This window comes from Melanerpes formicivorus, unplaced genomic scaffold (assembly GCF_026170545.1).
Source record: "Melanerpes formicivorus ecotype bairdi unplaced genomic scaffold, bMelFor1.0.p_v2 SCAF_17, whole genome shotgun sequence".
NCBI lineage: Eukaryota > Metazoa > Chordata > Aves > Piciformes > Picidae > Melanerpes > Melanerpes formicivorus.
The window spans coordinates 12,874,972-12,890,150 of record NW_027142369.1 but is presented as its reverse complement, the minus strand read 5'-3'; the positions used below and the strand labels follow the sequence as shown (position 1 = coordinate 12,890,150).

The window sequence follows — 15,179 nt, the reverse complement described above, 5'->3', positions numbered from 1 at the left end:
GGTGATTCGGTGCGAGTCCGGGCTGAAGGGGGTGGAGCGGTGCCGCGCTCAGCCGCCGCCGCTCGCGGGGCTGTCGTCGTCTCGGAGGGGGCCGCGGCACTGGGAGAGCGGCGGGGCCGGGCCGGGCAGCGCGGGGCTGCCCACTTCGCAACGAGTTTTCAGGTAGGAGGTAGCGGAGACGGTGGGAGCCTTGGTAGCCACAACTCCGCCGCCGTCCCGGGGGAGGGGGCGCGGAGCGGCGTCGGGAGCTCCCCTTTTTCCCCCCCGCCTTCTCTCCTCCGTACCAGCACGTCCTTCTAGCTTATGAGGGAAGGGAGATGCCCACCGCTCCTCTCACGGCGGGGACAGGGACTCCCTTCCTCGCCGAACTCCGCCCCGTGTCCCCTCCGAGCGCCCCTGGCCGCATTCCCTCGTCGCCGTTCCCGAGGCTGCCCTGGCGCTTGGCGGTGGAGACCACCCGCCCGCGCCGTCTTCCCTCCATCCTCAGCCCCCACAGCAGCGTTACGCCGGCCTGCCCCCGCTGCAGCCTCTCCTTCTCCCCCTTGTTGTGCCCCGGGTCGAAGGCTGCGATGTCGTGGGGGTTGCTTGGGCGGCCGGCCGCGGCGGTTGTCCGGCGGGGCGGGAGCGAGAAGTCCGCCCGGCCGACCGGCGGGTGAGGGGGGCGGGGAGGAGGGGCTCAGCAGCGCGTCTCTCCATGGGCCGCAGAAAGTTGTGAGGGCCGGGTAGGGGCGGAGAAGGCGGCGGCGGGCCCCGCTGCCCCCCCCTTCACAGCCGGTGAAGAGCTGCCCGTGTGGGCCGGTGGGTTTCTCTCCCGGGTGGAACGCGCACCCCGGCCCCTCCGCCCTGAGGCGGGGAGCGGGAGCAATGGCGACGTGACACACGGAGGGGCCGCCGGGCGGGAAGCGGCGGGCGGCGGCCGCAGCCCCGCTCCCTCCACGGCCCGGCGGGGCTGGGACGGGCGGCGGCTCCCTGCCTTCTTACCGCCCGCCTGCGCTGGTCTCCCCCCCGCAGCCCGACCCACCCCCTCACAGAGAGACCCACGCTCGCACGGCTTGAGCCTTCAGCCTCTCGCTCCCCCTCTTGTTTTGCAGTGTTTTCCCGTGTGCTGGCGGGGAGGAGAAGTCTTGGAGCTGGAATCTCTCAAATAACCTTTAAAGATGAAGGTAGGCTAACTCCGGGGCGGGGAACGGCTCCTTTTCCCCTCTAGCTAGCTGCTCTGATTTAATTTTTAATCGCACATCTCGGCTGAGCAACAGTAGGATCACGCTGGCTAGGGCTTTGGTACATGCTGTAAATCCTGTTTCTGCTCTCCAGCTGAGGTGTGGGTGAGCTTTAAGCTCTTATCATCTTGGAGTAGTAGCACGAAAATTCACAGCGTCTTTGAGTTGTTGTCCTTTGGGCTACTGTCTTTAAATGCTTCCTGTATCAGCAGCTGCTATTGCAAGTTTGCAAAACCGCAGCTTTTGTCCCGCCTTAGCTGGTGCCGGTTTTTTCAGTACAAAGGCTTAACAATTGCTGTATTATTTACAAAAGAGAAAAAAACTTTTTTTTTTTTTTTCCTTCATAATTGGAAAAATAATAACAATATTTTAATGGGGGAAAAAAATAAAAATTAAACAAATTATTTTGTATTCTCTGATGATTTCCTGTCCTGATAGACAGGTTCAACGGAGCAATTTTATCCTTGTTTATCAGTTGCTAAAAGCATAGCAAAGTGAAATGTTGAGTAATAAAAGTCCAGATCAAGGAAAATGTGATGAGAAGTATTTTTCTCTCTTTAAAATGCACAAGCAATTAAGCTTTGATGAAGGCATTTCAAGAAAGAAAAATAGTAATTAACAGGTGCTTGAAAGATGACAATAAATTTCTCTTGAGGTCTCCTTTTAGTCAACACGGAAAGAATATCCTATCTATAGAATGTTGTGGATTTAATTGTAAATATTGGGATGATCAGTGTTAAATGTTTTAAATAACTCATGCCTTGGGATTACATACAGCTAAGAAAAGTACAATTCTTTTCCACCGACTCTTTGTATTGAAATACTTTCCTTTTGTAAGTTCTTTAGAAATTACTTGGATTATTGGTTACTTTTCCTCTTTATAACAAGATATTCCAAGTATCAGTCTAGTACTCTCAAAGATAGTTCTGAGACAATAATTGGACTGACAAAATGTAAGGGGGGAAGTAGTCAACATCACTGGTAAAACAAAATTTCCTGTAACTTTTTTGTTGGTTCCTTTTTTTTTCCTTCTTCCTTTTAAAGAACAGTCTGATTGCAATTCCAAGTACAGACACTCTTGATCAGTAGGTCTAGAAGTTTGGCTGTAGAACTAGGTATGTAATGATGTAGCAGTAAAAATAAATACAAGGAACTAAACTTTGCTCGTGTTTTTTGTTTCTGAACAGGCAGCAGATGAGCCTGCCTACCTGACAGTGGGAACTGATGTCAGTGCCAAGTACCGTGGTGCCTTCTGTGAGGCAAAGATTAAGACAGTGAAAAGGCTTGTGAAAGTCAAGGTAGTATACTGTGGTTGATGCTGGTGTTACTGTGTTGAAGGACTGTCAGAGAATATCCTAGTCCTGAAGACTAAGCAATCATCACCTCACTGTATGAATTTTAGAGAGCACTTGAATGTAGTTTTTCATATTTAAGTGTTTGGTTTAGAGTGGCTCTTGATTGGTGTTGGGTTGGGTTGTGGTTATTTTTGGTGGTTGGGTTTTTTTTGGTTGTTTTTTTTGAATAATGGTGGTGGGTTTTTAAATCTTTTCAGGAGGGTGCTGGAACAAGAATGACCTTTCAGATTGCCTATTCTTGATGGTTCTTTCTGATCACAGTTGCTTTCTCCTGTGAATGCATCAGTTTCACAGAAATGGGGTTTAATGTCATAAATAGAGGATTAGGGCTTTACATGAGTAATAAGGAATAAACGCAGCCTCTTCAGAAGGAAAAGTTCCCATCTCATTCCAACTGACATTCTCAGTTTTAGAACTTGGAGCTTATGAGGCAATGCCAAAATAAATCAACAGCAAAAAAAAAAAAAAGAAAAAGGCAATTAGTTCTTTAGGCTTTAGGAATGTTCAGGATAACATTTGTTATATTTTGAGCATTTTGCCACTTCTAAACCAGCGTGCTCTGGTTGTAGCTGAGTTTCTGCATGTGCATAATACTTGCACACATTTTTTCATTCATATTTACAGGTCTTAGGCCAGAATAACCCAAAAAACCAAGTTGTTATTTTGGTGTTGCAGTCCTGTTGTAAAGGCAGCTATGGGAAAACAAGAAGAAAATAGTTAAATAAGAATCCAAAGTAAATACAGAAATTGGTTTTCCTCTTTGTCAAAATCTTCCCAGTTCTTATTTCTTGTCTGCTGTCCAGGTTGTGTAAGTAAGGCATTAGTGAGCCATAACCCCCCACAAACAGAGATGAAAGCTTCTTTTTAGAACTAGGCATCTTAAGTTTTTGTGTACTTTAATGCTTAGATCAAGAAGAACAAGCTATCAGCCTCTTCAGTTAGTTACACATATAGATCATATCTCTTTATCAGAGAGCTTTTCATCAGTGGAAACAAACCTAACAGTTCACATATTGAAGTATTTTCCCTTGTTCTTAATGAGTACTTACAGAATTTGTGATGCTCTTTGAAATGTGTGTTAATGAGAAGCTTCGTAGGAAGGAGCATGCTGTCCTTCCTGGTCTGATATCCTTGATTTTGTATCTGCATCTTTGGTCTAATGCAGTATTTAGGCCGTTAGTACCTATGAGTTTCTTTTTCTGATTAGTACCATATGCTGTAGTTATCCAAGGTAAGATTCTAAAGTATATCAGGCCACTGTGATTTGGTGGAAATTCCTGTCACTCTATCTCAATTAGAACAATTGAAGTTCTAACAAGCTAAGCCTGATACTGTAATGAAGAGCATATAGGCACACCCTAGTATGCTTGCCAAGAGCACAAAGAGTCCAAGAAGTCCGGTAATCTTTTCCTGAGTAGCAGGACAACCTGTATTCATCTCAATGCTGATACAAAATGTTGAATAAAAACTGCATAAAGTGCATTATTAGCCTGACTGTGTGCTAATCCCAGCCCTGTTTTAGCACGCCACACTGCAGTGTAGACTCGGATTGTGGAATAACTGAAGGAGCCTGAAAACTTGGACATTTTATAGATGGAAAAGGAAGCTCCTGCAACTTTTAATTCCTTTAAAGAAATAGGAATTTTTGATGTTTTTCTTTAAAACCCCTCAGGTGCCGTAACAAAGAGCAGTGAAGCGGTTGTGTTGAGATCTAAATACTGATGTTTCTAAATGGTCTCTCTGCAAACTCAGGGATTCAAATTGCATAGGCTTACACTCACTCTGTGTCATCAGCATGACCATCTCAGGCGTAGGATTTTAAAGAGAGAAATGTAGTTTACTTACCCTGGAACCCATACTTATTTTCATTACACTTGCAGTGATTCACATCTTTACCATAGAAACTTTCTTTTGCTCAAGGTGGCAGAAATGATGCTACTGTGGTCACTTTGGTGATGTTTTGATGTATGTTTAACAAAGAGCTTTTTATTTTGGTTATGGTTTAGTAGTCTATTGTCAATAAAGTGCTACAGTTGAAGTAGAGAGAGGGGTAAAAAAAGCTGCTTAATCTTCTCATCAGGAAACCCAGTCCTAGGTATGCTCTGGCTTACATCGATATCCAAACTCACATCAAAGCATCTTTTCTTTGCCTTGGAATAGCTGATGTTTGATTTGCCCCATTTTTTAATGTTTCAGATTAAATATTAAATGTGATAGTTGGGGTTTCTTGTCAATACAACCATGTATGCCAAGTAGTCGTGTTCAATAATGTTTGAAACAATTTCATTGATGAAGGTATCGTTTTCCAAATGATGATTATTGTAAATACAGATTCATATACTTTTGTGAGCTATTTATTAAAAGCAAGATGCACATGAAAAACTTCATTAATATGTTTCAGGTGGTGCTGAAGGGGGATAATTCTACTCAGTTAGTGCAAGATGACCAAGTGAAAGGACCTCTAAGAGTATGTATATTGCATGGCTTTTGGTTTTTTTCATCGTATAATTGATTTGTAAAATTCTGTGTTTTGATGCTGTTTAGGTAGGCACCTGTTTTACAGAATTTCAGTAAGCAGAAGCTCACTGCTTTGGATCAGATTGATTCTGAGTAATTAGTTTTAACTTTTGTAGATTTTAGAGGATGGTTTATGGTCCCACATGTATACATAAGCAGTTTTAAACACAGTGATTTTTGTGTAGTTTTGTAAGATATGAAACTTCTTAAAAGTAATGAAACTTTGAAACTTGTAAGTAATTGAGAGCTTAATTATGAAATTGAAGGTTCCAGCTTGTTGAACAACAATAAATACAATTGCTCTGCCTTTTAAAATATTCGATGTGTTTTATATAAAAAATTCATGGCGACTTGTATTTTTGTGATCTGTAACAGTTGTCTGCTAAAATATTTTACTGCATTTATTAAACCACTGAATGCAAATAAAGCCCTTGACAGGAGAGAATCTTTTTTGTGTATGTCTTTTCTCTGTAGCTGCTGCCAGAACACCAATGCATGTTGTAGGCTGCTAGTGAAATTCTGATGGTATAACAATGTACTGGCAGAAGTAGGAGTAATTTCATGCATATCAGTAGCAAAGTTGTAATTACTTTGAATATTTATTTCCAGTTAGCCTTCTATTATTTCTTGTGATGCTGTAAGTCACGCTAAAATTGGATATTTTGAGTTTCTTACTGCTTTACTGTCTCCTTGCAGTTCAGCTTTCACATTTAAGGACCTTTATTCTTACCATCTAAGTAACTGCATTTTACGAAGTAACATTTAGCTGAAATGAGTCTTTTAAAAAGAATCAATCTATCTTGCTGGGAGAATTAATGTTTATGTATACAGAATTAATGTTTATGTGTATTTTTTCTCCAATATATGTGTTTGAGATTACATGTAACTTTGGAATATTCTTTTTTGCAGGTTGGTGCAATGGTTGAAACCAAGATGCCTGATGGATCCTTTCAAGAAGCTGTTATCAGCAAATTGACAGATGCTAGTTGGTATACTGTAGGTGAGTAGTCACATGCTTTCATTTATGGTCTGTAGGTAATAATGTAAGTGATTGTATCTTGTACTCTAAGATCTGAGATTTTGGAGTGGAGTTTAAGGAAAAGGTCTTGTTTCTAAATCCATTTAAAATACGGTAATAATAATTTGTTGTTCAGGGAGGCCATTGCACAGGTAATTGCAGGGCTGAACAATCAAGTTTTCTTTGGCACAACTGATGTCAGTTCCACTGACTGGAATTCAGGATAAATTTTGCAGATTTTAAGATGGAAGCCTTCTAGCTGAAAAGCTGTGGCTCTGACTGAAAGGCAAGCCTTCTTTCCCTATATGCACACAAGAAAAACATAGGTAGTACCACTATGCATCCTGAAGTCAGTCCTCTGTTTTATGAAGAGTTGAAGATAGTGTTTTGCATGAAACAACAGAAGATGATGAGGAAAGGCAGGGTTGTTTTGGAGTGCAGAAAATGTAACCTGTACTTGTGTTTAGTACTGTGATGTGACATGCTTAGTGAGGACCTTCATGGTTGATACTGACATACAGGTTCACCATTCTGAGACAGAAGAGAGAGAAACAGTTTTGCACTCCTTATTTCATGGTTCCTGCTCGAACTTGGACCAATAAACCAAGGCCAACATATTTGTGCTTCAGGGCTTAAAAAGACTTTAAACTATTAATTGATAAACATCTAACTTCTTAACATTTGACAGGTGAAAATTAAATCCCCTGTTTTGGGGGTGAGTTTTGTGTGGAATTTTTGTTCTGTGATTTGGGTTTTTTGCTTTTGTTTTGTGGGTTGGTTAGTTTGTTTGGGAGGTTTTGATTTTTATTTGGGTTTTTTTTGTTTGTTTGTTTGTTTGTTTTTTGTTGGGGGGTTGTGTGTCTTTTGAGCATTACACTTCTTACAGTAATCATTGCTTGATGAGCATGTAATTTGAGCAGTGAATCTATGCTCTACCCTGTATTAGTAGATTGTTTAGAATTAACAGGTTGAACTCCCCCCAAGAATACCAGAGGTAAAGCATGCATGCTGTAGTTTTTACTTTCTCTAATTATTAAAGTGCAGGTTCACAGAAACTGGAAACCAATGGGCTAATTTATTACTGTATTTTTGACAAGCAGAATAGGGAAAGTGTACCCATGTCCTCCACATGGATTAAGATTGCTAGTGAAAAAACTTGGGCTGTGTGAGATATGGTGAGTTAGTATGCAGTACTGGTATATGGTGTATACTGGTACCTATGACAGTACAGTTGTAATACATTAGGAGGGTATTTAGATTTTATGAACATACTTGTGAGTTGTATGTGGCAGAGTACTTACTGGTACTGAAAACACAGGTAATACTTGCAGACAGATTCTGACAGGTTTGTGTCATATAGAAAAGTAGTATTTTACTTTTAAAATTGAGATGTTTAAGGTTAAGCACAGAAACACCAAGGTGAGAAAAAACTAAGCTTTATCTTTTGCCTGCTGCATTCATTGTGTCCTTTTATGTTTATGTTGTGAAGCAGGGTTGAACTGATTTGGTTTTGGGTAAGTGATGGGCTGCACTACTCAGTAGTCTCAGTGACTGATTCAGTCAAAGCTAAACAGTTGAGAAGGAAATGGATTAGACAGCCTTCAGATTTCTAGATTTTTTTTCCTGAATGTGGTCAGGCTTGAGATGGAAAGCACAAGGGAAAGCTTGTGATTCTCTGATGCTTTTCCTACACTATTTATTTGCTGTGTTATGTAGCATCTTTCTCTCTGATCTAAAAGTAGACTGATATGGATAAGGAAAACAGTAATACATACAAACATTTTCAAAGTAGTAAATACATATATAATTTTAAAATCCACCAAAACAAACTGTGCCTGTCTAGGTAGAAGTAGTAATGCTTACTTTTGCAAATCAGGTTCTTTTTATGACAAGAATCTAAAGAAGAAAAGTCAGCTGAAATAACTTTGCTTCATTCATTAAGAAATAATGTTGAAGCTGCTGTAGTAGGCTGCTTCACTATCAACATAATGAAAGAGCCACAGTGATGCTCAGTTTGTATATTGAAAAAGTATCTCCTGTCTGTTAGTGGTGTTCACATATGCAAAATAAATAAGAATTTATTTCTGTTGTGACTTCCGTGGAATCACCTTTTCACATTTTTTTTTTCCCCACATCATACTACTGTTATTACTGTTGCCACTTACTTGTATTGAGATTTTAATCTGTGATTAGGGAAGACTGGAATTATCCTTTGAATTTCAACTTTTGGGTATAAGTAGGTGAAGAAACAGACACTGTTTGGAGTGAAAGTTAGCCAGTCTGGAGAATGTTGTTGCGCAAGTCAAACCTCCTATCTGCTCAATTGAAATTAAAGTGAGATGACAGTAACAGTTTGTACTTTAGATAACCAATGGTTCAATTGTGTGTTTTAATCTTTAAAACACAATTATTTAAGATAGATTTACTAATTTACAGATTTTGAAGTGCTGCATTTATGCTGTTGAAGTGCTTGATATGTTGGTAGGTGATAATTGCACACTGTGAGAATTTTTTGTCAAATCCCCTTTCAGCTGAGCCAGGTTTGAATTCTGGCTTATTTGGTGTACCATCCACCTGATATTCTGTTAGCTTGTAAGAGGTTTCAGCTAAATAGTGAAATAATGTCTGAAATTACTTCCAAAAATCTTCCATAGCTCAGACCATACCTTACAAAGTGCATAGTTATATTTTCCTTCTTTCACATTCTCTAGAATCTTACAAACCCTGCCAGAATTTCAGAAGACAAATCCTTACCTACCTGTTCTTTAAGGAAACACTTTTGTATCACCTCTGCACAGAACTAGAAGCAACATAATGTCCATATAAAAGTGAGAAACAGTATTTCAGTTACTCCAGCAGCCAAAGAATTCCCGTTAGAATGGCCTTTTTTATTGCCCCATCAAAATCAGTGTCATCACTTTTGCCAAAACTCAGGTCAGTATTTGCATATGCTTAGATATTGTTACATGCTTTAACTGTAGCTAAAACTTTAAGCAAAGAAGGAAAAACCCCAACAAATACATTGAGCCTTGTTCCTTGTGTTTTGGGAGATAAAATCATGGATAAGTATTTCTAAAGAAAGAAAGAGAAAGCATGTATTAACTTTCAGTAGTTGTTTCTCTGAAATCAGTAGGACATAAGGAGAAAGAACAGTGAGAGGCATTTGCAGTTTCTGGTAGATCTTGCTGCCAACAGTGAGGTTTTATATACTGTTTAGAGTGAAAGGGAACATGAATCCTTTTTTTTGGTTCTTGTTTTTGAGAATTAAGACTTTTAGGCTTTATCAGTACTTTTATGTAAGAGAGAGAGAGAGACTTTTTTTCCCCTTCATTTAAGCAGTATCACGAAGTAGCAGAATATTTTAACACAAATGGCAAAGAATTTATTTTTCTCATTCTTTTCAATGCTGTATGAGGCTGCAAAGCCAACAGAGTTTTTTCTTTTTGGCTCTGGGATGGTGGTGTACATCCGTGTGGCCCAACTTTGGCGCTGCTGTAAGCCAGGCACTGCTCTGACATACCTTTGTGAGGAGGGCAGGGGACAGAACTGATTTAACTATTCAGTTCCAGTCCTCTTTCATGGTGCTTGGATTTTTGAAAATTCCAGTTCATAGTGCTGAGAATATTTATCAGAAAATGAACTGACAGTGGTATCCTAGGATTGTCAGGAGCAGGGTTGCTAATGAGCTATTTATAGTTGCATTTTTCTATTTTAATAAAGTTTCCCTCTTCTGATGTTTTGTGGATATACCTGTGCTAACAGCAAAAATTTACTAGTTTCTGGCTCTGTTACAACTTTAAGCTCCTAACATCTTGCTGCTGTATGAAGGGTGATTAAAATCTTGTCAATGCCACCAGTTGGCTATTTAACTCATGCCAGAGGCCTATTGATTTGGGGTCTTCTAACTTGAACAGCACACATTTTGTTTGTGCCAGGCACTAGTCACGTTTGTGTGGCTGGTTTGACCAGCTCTTCCCCACGTCCTGTTGAGTTCTATATCCCAGAAGCACCATTTCATCTTCAGTCTGTGTCATTCAGGAGTCTAAACTCACAAGTGTGGCAGGGGAACTCTTCAGTTGCTCCACCTTCACTTATCAAATTCATTCTTTTCATCTTCAGAGTGTTACCTGAGTGGATTTTGAGGAAACCCTGTGGTTCCCTGGAGTCCTTTCATGGGATATGCGCTTGTGACGCAAACTGTGCAGTAGCAATGTGGATTGCTTTCTGAGTAATCTAGAAACAAAGAATAGCACCACGTTTTGCACTTGGGTGCGTGTAGGCAACCTGCAGGTAGGGAAGTAGACTTGATACTGAAAAGGTATGTTAACTAAATCTTGTTACACATCAAGTGGATGGATCCCTCGTTATGTATCCATCTTTGTTACATGTAGACTGGGTTTTAAATAAAAAATTGTGTACAAGCAGTGCTGTAGGGAAAGCAAGGAGGTGGAATTTTTTTTCTGATCTCTTTATGTGCGATAGTAAGATTATTGTGACATCTCAAAAAAGAGAGTTTCAGATAGCAGGGTTTTGTTTGTAAGGTGACAGAAGGTCTCAATTCTATGTTTTCAGTGATACTTCTATAGAGGAACTGAAGCTCTTGTAAAATGATTGTTTTTTTCTAAATGGAGTTCTGTAACCTCTCCAGTAGCACAATACATTGTAGTATCTTGCTCTTAAGCCCTCTTACAGTGATGAATCAGTTGTTAGTACAGTCCTTGTCTACAAGGACGTTCAACAAGTGTTACATGACTCTTGGTACTTTCTGTATTGTTTCCACAGCTGAAAACAAACAAAAGTCGGCAAAACTTGCACTCATTGATCTAGACATTCATAGAGAGCATTACTGGTAGTTCACAGATGACTACTTTGTCAGGCAGCCAATGAAAATAACTAAGCATGCATAATGACACTGGAACAGTTTTTCCTTCTTGGTACATATTCTTGTTGTCATGGTAAATTTGAAAGAGGGGTTGGGGAATAAGAAAAAATGTTTACTTGCTGTGCAATATAGAATCTCTTTTTCCTTTGGGCAACAACAGTACCATAACATAGTCAGACCAGATCATCTCCAGAGATCCCTTTCAATCCGTACCAGTTTTTGGTTCTGTGATGATGACTTGAATCTGAAGTTAACAAGCAGATGCAGCCTGGAGGGTTGTTTTTCCTATTCACTTCCCTATTACAGGACTGCCTTGTTCTGGTAACACTGATTGTTCTGTGTATAAGTAATATCATAGCTATTATGAGGATGTTATTGTTCATGTTCTGCTATATTCTTTTTCTCGCCCTCCCCCCCCCCCCTTTTTTTTTTAATCTTAGGGATATTTAGGAATAAGATACAGTTAAACGGATTCACAGTATTTTGTGGCAAGTTTCTTCACTGTTCATAAAAATTATTTTAAGCCAGGTTGTTAATATTTCTTACATAAATAAATGTGGACCAATGTTCATAGAGTTTTTGTGAGGATAAGGTTCCTATTATTTTTGTTAATGTCATACATATGCCTGCCACAGACAAGGAAGGGATGATACCTGCTCATCCTAGTTGAAAGTTACACCATTTGGTGCACTTTTGAAGTTTGGGTTTTTTTTGTTTTTTTTTCCTCATGTCTGACTTCTAAGAAGTATTGCACTGATTCCCAATGAGAAGCTTTGGTTTTCTGTCTTAGCTTCAGCTTGTCTAAGCTTCCACAAAGGAAGAAGGGGGCGGGGTGGAAAAGGGGCATTCTGTTTCTTCACTGTTACTATCAACAAGGTTGGGATACAGCACAGTTCTGAACTCCATACTTTGAACTTCATTCTTGGGACTAGAACAAGCATTGTAAGAGACTAAGCAGCACAGCCTGGAGAAGCAGTCATCTTTTCCCCCCCCCTCTGTCAGTGTGGGTCATTAATGAACATATTTGAATGGGAGAGAAACAGGAGAAACATTGCTTTTCTTTCTGTCATTTCTACTATACTCACTTCTAAACAGCAGTATATAGGATGCTGGCTAGGATATGTCATTGTTCTTCCAGAAGCAATTTCCGAAGTGGTCAGTTGATGCTTTCTTGTTTCCCCAGCAAGTAGATGCCCATTAAAAGATGTGGCTTTGGGAGCAGTTAAAGGGCTTCTGCTTTTTCATACTTGTTTCTTTGGAAACACAGGATTGGCAGTTTTCCTTCTAAGAAAAATATTGTGGCACTGTACACACATCTCTTGACTATAGTACATGTGCATGAGGAAATTTGTCGTCTTCCTCTTTCCTTCCCTCATTAATACAACTGAGACTGTTCAGTAAATTCTTTCTTGTGGAATACAACCTCTGGAATTTCTGCTTTTGGAAAATCTGGAGTTGTGCCAATAAGCTGTTTAAGGAATGATTAATTAATACAGTTTATTCAGTGTTAATGGGATTTAGTTTCTGTTTGTTAGTAATAGGCATTTTACCTAGAGTTAAATAGTCCTCTGGATGAGATTAAAAGGAGGAATGAATTTGCAGCTTAGAAAGTTTTAAGTTCTTGTGACATTACTTCAATTGTATTATCAAAGTATCACACAGCCACAAAATTTGCTATCTGCCCTGTAATTATATTTATGAAATCTTGAATACATTGAAAAAATGTTAATGCTAGTATTAAAATGTCATGCATAGACATAGACCACAGTAATATGAATGGTACTTCAGTGATGTAGATGCTCTTAAAAGTGAGATGGAAACTGAAGGCCTGCTTAATTTAAGAAAGGTAAATATTCTTAGAGGTGTTGAGATTATTACTGTGTGTTTCTGATTACCCTTTCAGTAAGATATAACCAAGTATTTTCCCTGGAAGAGAAGCAAGTTTAACGTAGCTGCAATTAAATAGTTCATGCGTTGTGTTTAACTGGGGAGACTTTTTACTTGACCCCAGTCTTGTAATTAAAATAATTGATATGTTTGTATGAAAAACGGTGCTATTCTTTCTCCACTGACACTTTATAAAGTGATTACTAATTTAGCTAAGGAAATCTTTGTTTTGTTGCTGCTTTATTACACACTTTGTTGTTTTATAAAGATGTTTTGTTTCAAATTGTGCAGCTCTGCTGCCACTTGCAGGTGCACGTGTCCACAAATTGCTGTAGAATGAGCAGACAATTTCTTATACTTCTAAAAACCCTTACATGGTCAAAGTATCAGTTTGTCCTTGACGCAATTAAATGACTTTGAAATACCAAAAATATTAGTGCCTTCTGTTTCTGCATTCATAGCCCTTCTGCCTCTACAGGTTCCCATCAAGATGGAAAATTAAATGTAACTGTTACTTTGCTATTAATAATTTTTAAAAGGCCAAGTCTTTGAAGTAGTGATAATGCTGTGCTATTTCTTTATAATACCTCATTGTTTTGATTATTAAGAATTCTGTTGTCTAAAAGCATTTTCTGTACTGAGCTGATCATGTCTGTTGGGTAAGCAAGCACACACAGACTGAATAAAAACTTTATAGTTTAGTAACTTCTGTATGTCTAGGTATATTTACATACATTTATATGAGACTCTTGGCTGTTGGATATGTTGATGCTCTCCACTCTTTTAACCTGAATGAGGGGTGAGGGTAAGAGAAACTTCAGTTCTGGACGAAAATTACCTAGGTGAAATGGAACATATTTCATTTGATTACTTTGAAGGAATCACACACACTTACGCTCTTAGCATGAACTTCCTTTTCCCCTAGGCAGGACATTCACATGGCTGCAGAACTGAGATATTTTCCTATGCTTTCATTTAACAATTACACCAATTCCTTGCCCTGCTGCAGTCCAGGAAGGGGGGCTGAGAATTTCTGCTCTCCACCTTCTTGCCCTGAAATTGTGTGATAAGTGCTTTTCAAATGAAAGGACGTACTGAATCCTATTGGAAAGAGTGTCTTTCCTTTCAGGTGTGAGAGAGGGGTTTTAGAAAAGGCTTTGAGATAGATATATATATATTTATATATATATATATATATTTTTTTTTTTTTTTTTTGTAGCTAAATCTAGTTGAGAAGCATAACTGCCCATGGTGGGGAAGCTGGAGTAGATGATCTCTAGAGTCCCTTCTAACCTTGGCTACTCTGTGATTCTGTGAAAATGCAGTGGCCTGGCAAGGGATAAGCAGCTGTTGTAGAATAGGCCAGTTTTGTACCTTCAACTAGAGAAAACAGCAGGAAAATTCATGTAGGAAGAGGCATGGGGTAGACTTGTTTCCATTCAGGTATGAAACCAGGAATAGGATTGAGAGTGTGACTGCCCAGCTCTGAGAGGATACTCATGCAGTCATTGTCTGTGAGTCTGAGGGTTGATCAGGAATACTTAATTATTCAGCATTTATCTTTTTTTTTTTCCCTCTATATTGTTTTATGCATGGAAGTGAAACGTAAATTTATGAAGTTGACACCTCTGCAGTGGCAATTACATTTTTCAGTCTAGAATTGCCTTGTATTGGTCAGGAATATCTATCTACATGAGTTTCAAAGTTCTAAGTAAGCTTGCATGTTTGTTGTAATTGAGGAAAGCAGAATATCTCACATGGTTTGTAACTGTCTTAATTTCCTTATGTATCCTAATTTGAGTAGAGTCCAGTGGGTTTTTTTTGGCTGACCTGTTTTACTTGAAATTCAGTATTTATAGGATTTTTATCTTTTAGGGATGAAAACATGGTGTATGTCATCTGGTTTATGAATGGTTTACCTTTTTTTTTTTTTGTTTTGGTGGGTATTTTTTGGTCAAGTGTGTAGTTCCTGGATGTTTTCATAAAGTTACCTGTTGCAAATAACCAGCCATTTGTCCTCTAAAATGATTGTTTGTGGAAAAATTAGTACTTTAACTCTAGTTCTGAATATGTTTACCAAAGGATGATGCTGGTAGTCTGTTTTCCAGTCTCATCAGAACAATGAGAAGTAGCACACACTGTAGGGTGCACAGAACATTTAAACCCCAGCTCACTAAGCCACCCTAAAACTTGCAAATATGCCAATGAAATACTGTTACTGAAGTATAGGGTGAGCTGGTAAGTGGCATGTTTGGAGAGCATAATGAAAGTTAAACTGCAAAGGGGTGTTCTATTATTTT

At 39.3% G+C, this 15,179-nt stretch overlaps 1 protein-coding gene across 4 annotated transcripts in view; it reads left to right on the top strand.

The window, feature by feature from the left end:
• Positions 1 to 15,179, top strand: part of ARID4A (AT-rich interaction domain 4A) — a 50,499-nt gene continuing 35,320 nt past the window's right edge. For 3 of the 4 annotated variants that reach the window (XM_068148991.1, XM_068148990.1, XM_068148988.1), the window contains exons 1-5: positions 1 to 162; positions 1,092 to 1,163; positions 2,408 to 2,518; positions 4,977 to 5,042; positions 6,002 to 6,092. In XM_068148991.1, coding sequence (XP_068005092.1) covers positions 1,158 to 1,163; positions 2,408 to 2,518; positions 4,977 to 5,042; positions 6,002 to 6,092 — 274 coding nt within the window. In that variant the 5' untranslated portion in view covers positions 1 to 162; positions 1,092 to 1,157. The remainder of the gene's footprint in view (positions 163 to 1,091; positions 1,164 to 2,407; positions 2,519 to 4,976; positions 5,043 to 6,001; positions 6,093 to 15,179) is intronic. The other variant, XM_068148989.1, reaches the window with a different exon arrangement.